The 8,978-nt window shown below is 44.1% G+C and overlaps 1 protein-coding gene across 7 annotated transcripts in view; it reads right to left on the bottom strand.

Annotated features, from left to right (window-relative positions):
• Positions 1–5,791: 5,791 nt before the first annotated feature.
• TGS1 (trimethylguanosine synthase 1) overlaps positions 5,792–8,978 on the bottom strand; it is a 31,357-nt gene continuing 28,170 nt past the window's right edge. For 6 of the 7 annotated variants that reach the window (XM_070477118.1, XM_070477120.1, XM_070477123.1 and 3 more), the window contains one exon: positions 5,792–7,214. In XM_070477118.1, the coding sequence (XP_070333219.1) occupies positions 6,948–7,214 (267 nt within the window). In that variant the 3' untranslated portion in view covers positions 5,792–6,947. The remainder of the gene's footprint in view (positions 7,215–8,978) is intronic. The other variant, XM_070477121.1, reaches the window with a different exon arrangement.

Genomic DNA, 8,978 nt, shown 5'->3' with positions numbered 1-8,978 from the left:
CCCAGCCTGAGGAGCTGGGAGGGCTGTGTCCACAGGGCTGTGAAGAGTCAGACATGACTGAGGGACTGAGCAAGCACGCATGCATAGGATGAATTGTGTTCTCAAAATCCACATGCTGAAGTCCCAGTCCTTGGTACCTTAGAGTGTGACTGTATTCAGAGATAGGGTCTTTAAAGAGTTGATTAAGGCAAGATGAGATTATGAGAGTGGATCTGAATCCTAAAGGACTAGTGTCCTTAAGAGCAGAGACTAGGACACAGACACACAGCGAGGGAAGACCATGTGAGGACACATGGGAAGAATGGCCGCTCACGGGCCAAGGAGAGAGATGTCAGGAGAAACTGCTGACACCCTGAGCTTGGACCTCCTGAATCCAGAACACTGAGAAAAAATAAGTTCTGCTGTTTAAGCCCTGGAGACTGTGGTACGTTGTTGTCACAGTAATTAGTCATGCACTGGAGGCAGAGATCTCTTCCAGGCTCTTTCGTCATTTGACGAGAGCACCACTGAAAAGCTTCTGATGTGTTGATGTGTTTTTTTCCCATCTGGATAGTTCTGAGGGCACCTCATCCCAAACCTATTTAGCTCAGTGTTCTTGTAACTAACTCATCAGATGTTTATTGACTTCACCTAATAACAAAATGTGTAACTCGATACTATGAAAAAAGAAGAAGTGAAAAAAGAGAGGGGAAAGTTAGTAGGGAGGAGACATGGCATTTCTATGCGAGTGATTCTTTAACTCAATAATTAAGCGAAGATTGAACTAGTGCTGGAAGGAAAGCTTTACCAAGTGGTTTTCTTGGACCTAATCTCATGTGCCTGCGTGAGAGTCCCTATGGATTGAAGCCCACCAGGCTCCTCTGTCCATGGATTCTCCAGGCAAGAATACTGGCGTGGGTTGCCATTTCCTCTCCTGTATCTCTTGCACTGGGAGGTAGGTTCTTTACTACTAGCGCTACCATGTACTCCTCACAAAGCTTGGGAGAGAAATGCCACCGTTGGCTGCAGGATGCAGATGAGAACACAGAGCTCAGAGCTGGTTTGCAACTTGGGTGGCACAGAACCGCAGCAGCAGCCAGGCTCCAGGGCCCAGGCTGATGGACTGGGGCCGGGGGCTGGGGAGGGTGGGTACCTGTCCCCTGTGTGGCTAGGCGGCATTCACCAAACTCACCCTCTTTGGAAACCAGGAGGATCTGCAGCCTTGCCTTTCTCAGCTCAGCCCCTTGTCACATTCAGAACCTTGGAATGGACAGGAGAGGGGGCTGTGCAATTAAAAAGAAAAGCTTTTGTTTATTTGTTTGATTGTTTGATTGCGGGTGAGGGAACCCAGCCTTGGTGCTGATGCAGTGCACTTACTTCAGGTTCTCAAAGGCTTCTCTGAGTAGTTTTTTTCTTTTTCCATTTGCGGTTTTCCGCCCAGGTCAGGGAGGCTGTGCTCTACGCTGTGATGCTGAAACGGTCTCACTTCTCCATTCCCCGGGCTTCCTCCTGCCTAACAGCTGGGCCCCTCTCCAGAGACCTGATTTAACTCGCTCCTTCTATGGGGCTGCCGGAGGGCTCCCAGGCTGGCTCTCCTGGGTCCGGCCAGCCTTCTTTGAAGGCTGCAAAGCCCTCTTCTCCCTCCTGAAAAACCCTGTAAACGCAGTGGTAACAGCTGCTCGGGTTAGACACCCGAGCGACTGAACATCCCGAGTAAGGAAGAATTTATTTGCTAGGGGAAGGGATTTTCCTGCTCTCCAATAAGTCAGTTAACTGTTTGAGAAAAGGAAAGAAAATTACGTCCTCTGACAGGTACTTAATGAGAGCACCGGACCCCTCAGGGACAGGGACGCCCTAGCGCCAGGCCCCATCCCTGCTGGGGTGGAGGTGGGAGCCGGGGGCATGACTGTAAGGGGGTAGGGGGAGACTTGGTTCCTCCCACTTCCCCTGGCAGAGAATGTCCCCGTCGTAGCCCCTCCCCGAGTCTGGCTGGGTTTGGTTCCTAATTTGAATGAAGCCATTTAAGTTATCTTTTTTCTTCCTCTTAATTAATTTATTTATTTTTAATTGAAGGATAATTGCAATATTGTGTTGGTTTCTGCCATGCATCGATATGGATCAGCCATAGGACAACTGACAAAGGATTAATTTCCAGAATATACAAGCAGCGTATGCAACTCAATAACAGAAAAACAACCCAATCAAAAAGTGGGCAAGAGACCTAAACAGACATTTCTTCAAATAAGACCACAGATGGCTAATAAACACATGAAAAGATGCTCAATATTGCTCATTATTAGAGAAATACAAATCAAAACTGCAATGAGATATCACCTCATGCTGGTCAGAATGGCCATCATCAAAAAGTCTACGAACAATAAATGCTGGAGAGGGTATGGAGAAAAGGGAAACCTCTTGCACTGTGATGGGAATGTAAATTGATGCAGCCACTGTGTAAGACAGTATGGAGATTACTTAAAAAATTGGGAATAAAGCTACCATATGACCCAACGATCCCACTACTGGGCATATAACCTGAGAAAAGCATAACTGAAAAAGACCCATGTATCCCGGTGTTCATTGCAGTGAAAGCGAAAGTTGCTCAGTCATGTCCAATTTTTGGTGACCCCATGGACTGTAGCCTGCCAGGCTTCTCTGTCAATGGGATTCTCCAGGCCAGCATACTGGAGTGGGTAGCCATTCCCTTCTCCAGGGGATCTTCTGAACCCAGGTCTCCTGCATTCCTTACCATCTGAACCATCAGGGAAGCACAAGTTCACTGCAGCACTATTTACAACAGCTAGGACATGGAAGCAACTAGATGTCCACTGACAGAGGAATGGAGAAAGAAACGGCGGTGCATTTAGATTACCTTTAAAATTACCTTCTGGATGCCGAGTTCAACCTCCAGGATCTGATAGGAGGGACCATGAGAGTTTCTTAAAAACAAAACTCTAGAACTCCTTCAGTTCCTAGCTAAAAGTTGCCATGAGATTCCCGAAGCAGAATTCACACCTTATTGTCCTAAGACATCCAAAAACTTACCAAATGCTCTGCACTCCTCTGCAGGTGAGTGTGGAACATGACGACTCTCCAACATGATCTTCTGCCTTGTAGGCACATTGGCTCTTTAACTCGAGGACACCTCATTTTGATGAAGAGCTGGCTTCTTTCAAGGTAGAGCTGGGTGGGGAGTGGGGGGTGGTCTCTGGGTCCCCAGTGCACAGCCCCACAGTGCCACCAAAGCTGATCCAGAAAGCTGTGGAGTGGTGATTCTAATATCTGGCCCCACCATAAACCTGCAGCAATCTCAGGTCTTTCCCAAAGAAAATGTATAGCATCCAGGAAGACAGTTTACTGCTGACCAGGTAAGAGCTCCAGCCTACCGACAGAGTCCATGCATCTGACCATACGTATATGACAGCATGATAAGTCACGTGGTCCTGTTGTGTCACCTACAGACAGGTTGAGGCTTCCCCAGCACCACAGAGCTCAGAGAAAGCAGCGCTGACCCCAAGAGCCAGACACCTGGGCCTAATCTCATCTAGATTGCTATCAAATCCGCATTCCTTCAGTGCCTAGAAAGGAGGAAAATTTACTTCACATTCCTACAGTGCCTATAAAGATGAATCCTTTGCAATGACTTTTCTGTAGAATAAGATTTCACACCCACCCCCGCCCCCACCCCCCACCCCCTGCCACACACACCTTTTAGAGGATAGAATCCTGGTAAGTGACGAGAGGCAGATGTTATAAATAACAAGATGGAAAAGACCTGTCTATGTGATGCTCAACAGCTGGGACATCCAAATGGTCTGTTTCATCTATAGTGAAAAAAGTCTGAAGAATAGGGCTTCCCTAGTGACAGTGGTAAAGAATTCACCTGCTAGTGCAGGAGACACGGGATCAATCCCTGGTCTGGGAGGACCCCGCATGCTGCAGAGCAACTAAACCTCTGCCCCCTGAACACTGCTGAGCCTGTGCGCTAGAGCCCAGGGGCCACGGCTACTAAAGCCTGCATGCCTGGAACCTGTGCTCTGCGACAAGAGAAAGCACTGCAGCGAGAAACCTGAGCGCCGCAACTAGAGAGCAGCCCCGACTCGCCACAAGTAGAGGAAAGTCTGAGCGGCAACAGCGAATACCCAGCACAGCCCAAACGAATTCATTAGTTAATTCACTTAAAAAAATCTGAAGGACAGATTAAATGTTTGAACTCTTTATGCAAATGTTTGGACCTGGTGTAAAGACAGCTCTAGATTGATGAACGTGATGTATTTATTGGAAAATGCTGTAGGATACTAGATTTATGTCAAGCTTGGATGGTGCGGGCGGTCTGGGGGAAGCTCCTGACCCCAGAGGCATAGGAAGTGGGCAGCTATACCCTAACACAGACGGTTCCTGACAACTGTCTCTTTTCCAGGTGGCCAAAAGTGTCATTCCCGGACACGGCACAGAGCAAACCACCTGCTGAGGTTCGGGGAGAGGCTTCAGTGGGTCACACATGGAGAGCACAGTGGACTAGGTAGAACCTGAGCCTGGCTGTGGAGCACGCCAGAGGTCATGCAGCACCCCCAGCTGAAACTGTCACCTGAAGCATCAGACAAGGTCACCTCACAAAGGGAAATGCAAGACCTTTCTGTGTGCTCATTACCACATTTGCTGTTGGGTTCAACACACGCTGGAGGCCGAATGTCTGGGCACCTTGGTGGATGCAATGTTAAAGACATCCCTGCCCCGCAGAAGTCCAGTGCAATGAAAGTGGACACACCTGTAAATCCTCTTTTTTAAAAGGGTTTTTTTTTTTTTTGACCATTTTTTAAGTCTTTATTGAATTGTTTCTATCTTATTGTTTTTATTATTATTATTAAACTTTTAAATTTTGTACTGGAATATAGCCAATTAACAATGTTGTGATAGTTTCAGGTGGACAGTGAAGGGTCTGTCCTACATGTACATGTATCCACTCTCTTCCAAACTCCCCCTCCATCCAGGCTGCCACATAACCTTGAACAGAGTTCCCTGTGCAGTAAGTCCTTGTTTGTTATCCATTTAAAACATAGCAGTGTGTACATGCCCATGCCCATCCCAAACTCCCCAACTATCCCTTCACCCCATATTTTCCCCCGGCCACCGTAAGTGTGTTCTCTGTCGGTCTGTTCCTGTTTTGTAAATAAGTTCATTTGTATCATGACTTTCTAGATTCCAAATAACAGGGATGTCACACAGTGTTTCTGCTTCTCTGTCTGACTTATTTCATTCAGTATAACAATTTCGAAGTCCACCCATGTTGTGTTTATGTTTTTTTGGCCATGAGTCACATAGGATCTTAGCTCCCCGAGCAGGGATTGAACACAAACCCCATGGATACTGTACTTCACAGGGCAGTTTAGGGAGCATCAAGACTTTAAAATGAAACACTCCAAGTCCACCTTGCCCTTAGCACTGATTGACTTGGGTAGGGGTCTTAATTCAAGTACTGACTCGAGACCCTTGACTCCACTTCAGGAACTGACTGTTGGATCTGGGTTTAAGAGACCCAGATTGCAGTTTCTCAGATTCCATTCTACTGCTTCCGCAGAAGGCAGGAATGATGAACAGCCAGTGAAGGAGTGAACTGTTTTACCCTAACAGCCTGGCATGGATGTTACTATTTTTAAATTGTTAACTGACGAGCTATAAACTGTCATCTTAAGGCCACATTTATTGGTGTGATGATCTCCAAAGTCTTGCAGTACCTGGCACATTTAATAAATGATAATTAGAATAAATGTATATCTTCTGTATGTGTACTATTTGCATTTCCTCATGTAAATTAATGTCTAGGTGCTTTTTTTTATTTACTAGAAAATCATTTGAAGAAAATGAAATTGAATGAAGAAAACCTATGTCTTAAAACAGTGAGTGGTTCTGCTTTCCCTTAGAAGGGGCTTCCCAGAACGCAAGTTCATCCCTCCTGGAATCTTGAGCTCTTCATTACCTCCCAGGGAGAGGCTGTCAGTCCTGGAAGAATGCAGATCCATCCAAGCTCCACAGGAAGTCTAAGCTCAGGAACAAATGGCTGTAACAGTTACAACAGAAATCTCCAGCGTATACATTTTTAATCTCAGTTATATAATTCTTAACGTTTAAAGGATTAAAAAAATTTAAATATACTTCAGTTGGGCCAATTGAACTAGAATAACCTTAATTTGGACTTGCTGAGTACTGGCTTATCTGAAATAAAGACCAATCTGTATTTCTGGTTGGAAGAAGGAAGAAGAATTTTTAGTGTTTCATCTTGTGCTATAAAACGTAAATCTGGTCATTTCACTTTCCAGCTTGAAGTCCTATGACTGCTTATCACCTAGGAATGAAATCTAAATTTCTGAGAATTTTAGATTTACTTATAAGGGACCAAAAGCCTCAAAATGAAAAAAAGTCATCTTTTCTGTTCTCCAGAAGTCTAGATCAGCACTATTTAAACGGGAGCCAGTAGCAATTAGCCTCAAGTGGCTACCAAATATTTGAACTGTAGCTGATACAAATTGAGATGTACTATAAGTTTAAAATACACACTGGATATTGAAAACCTAGTAAGAAAAAGGTAAAATGTCCCATTACTAATTTTTTAAATATCATTTACAAGTTCATATAATATTTTCAATAAAGTTAATTTCACCTGTTTGTTCCTACCTTTAAAGTGGCTACTAGAAAATTTTACAATTATACTTGTGGTTCATATTATTTTTCTGTTGAACAGTGTGGATTTAGATGATTCCCAGTGACATTCTTCAGCATTTCCATTAGGCATCCTGTTTAGTCTGAGTGCCTCCTCCATTTTTTTAAAAAAATTATTTCACTGTGATGGGCGTTAGTTGCAGCACATGGGATCTTTAGCTATGGCATACAAACTCGTGGCTGCAGCACGTGCAATCTAGTTCCCTGACCAGGGATTGAACCTGAGCCCCCTGCATTGGGAACAGAGTCAGTCACTGCACCATCAGTGAAGTCCCACCTTCTCCATTTAAAGCTGGGGATTGACTACTCTCTTGCAGAAACGATGGTTTTGTGTCTACAGGGACTCTAGACGCTGAGCACCCATTGGGTAGATGCAGTAAGCAGCTGATGGCCCAGTGGGCTCCGTCTCCCATACCTGCCGGGTCTGCCTCTCCTCTGGGTCCTCTCACTGCCGGGTGCATGTTCCTTGACTGTGGGTGGAAGCTTCCTCCAGGAACCATGGAGGGCATTCGGGTCGTCTGTGAACGTGAACAGCAAACATCAAAGAAAAACAAGCTTTTGGCAGTTCCTGTGCTCTGTGGCCAACAGAAGCGTAGATGTTCTCATGTCATGGTCTAGTTGCTGCGGCTTCTTGAGATACAGTTTACGTGGATTGCTGCTCGGAAGCTACAGTAGCTGGGACCCAGTGTGTAGATAATGCAAAGCTCCCCACTGTTTCTGGGGTGCAGTTGGGGCTCCCTTGCTCCACCCAGGATACCAGCTCACACTTCTGCAGCTCCTCCAGGAGTCTGACATTCACCGAAGCCTAAACATACTTGGCATGCTTTTGCCTTCGTGTCTTCTAAATGCTGATTCCTTTTCTAGAATGTCTTGTCCCAACTTGTTAACCTGGACAAGCACGTGTGTCCTTCTGCTGTGCTAGGGCAGCCTTTCGAGGCACAGCAAACAGGCCAGGTCACATTTGCCAGCTCCTTGGGGACCATGTGACTCTGTTGTGTGTATTTAGTCGCTAAGTTGTGTCCTACTCTTTCATGACCCCACAGACTGTACCCAGCTAGACTCCTCTGTCCATGTAATTTCCCAGGCAGGAATACTGCAGTGGGTTGCCATTTCCTTCTCCAGGGGATCTTCCTGACCCAGGGATTGAACCAATGTCTCCTGCACTGGCAGACAGACTCTTTACTACTGAGGCAACAAGAAAGCCCCTGTGTCATCTTTGCCACACACCATTCTGCTGTTTTTCAGAGTGTATCCATACCATTTTGGAAGTAAATGGATGCAATTTAAAAATATTAATATATAAATTTAAAAGTGATAGTGACTTCTACATTTTTGGCAACGTTTGAATTTCTTTTTCAAGTAATTTTTTTTAAAATTAGCTAAGTTAATAAAAAAGCTAACAGTACATATTGACACGACATGTCAGCATTATGATGGTAGCAGACAACTCCCTTAAGCTGGGCTGAAGTCTGGCCTGGGGCTGGTTAGGCTGTGACCTTGACTGGTGAGGGCTATGGGGGCATTTCATGTTACCCCTTACATTCGTGTACTGTTTCATCCAGAATTGTCTGGGTCTTCTTATAAAGAGCCTGAGATAAGACATTAACATTTGGGAAGATAAATAAACACTGTATGAAAAGTTTTTGTGTTTGTTTTCCAACATTTTTACGACAGAAATTATTAAAAAATGAAAAGTTAAAGAATGAAAGCAAATATGAGCTAATGTACTAACTTTATATCAATAAACCAACATCTATGTGGACCTGTATTTTTCAGGGAATTAAAATTAAAAAATAAACTTATCAAGACACTTAAAAAATGGAATAAAAAGATTAATGTTATTTAGGACACAGAAAAAAATAAAATACTTTCCAGAGTATTCTGCCAGAACAGTCTAACTCTGATACCAAAACTAAACAAGGCACACACATACACGAAAAACATAAGCAAAACAGAACAAAGTAAACTCTTCAAGTGAAATCCACCAGTAAACTAAGATAATACAATATGATAAAGCAGGATTTAAAGACAAGATGCAGATGTGGTTTAATAATTGGAAATATCAAAAGTAATTTAGTGTTTTATTAAATATGAACAAAAACTCTAGGAAAGGAAAATAGTACCTTTAATTTTAATGCTACTGCAATAACATTAAAAAAATACTTCTAACCTTTCATTGTAAAATAAAAAGCAAGGGGAAAAAGCGTCGTTATCATGACATTCCTGGTGTCCTAACCAATGCAATAGGAAAAGAATATGTCAGCAAAGAGAACAACTTATGT

The sequence above is a fragment of the Odocoileus virginianus genome, chromosome 15 (assembly GCF_023699985.2).
Source record: "Odocoileus virginianus isolate 20LAN1187 ecotype Illinois chromosome 15, Ovbor_1.2, whole genome shotgun sequence".
In the NCBI taxonomy this organism is placed as follows: Eukaryota; Metazoa; Chordata; class Mammalia; order Artiodactyla; family Cervidae; genus Odocoileus; species Odocoileus virginianus.
Note: the sequence above shows the minus strand (reverse complement) of the source record. Positions and strands in the feature narration are given on the sequence as shown.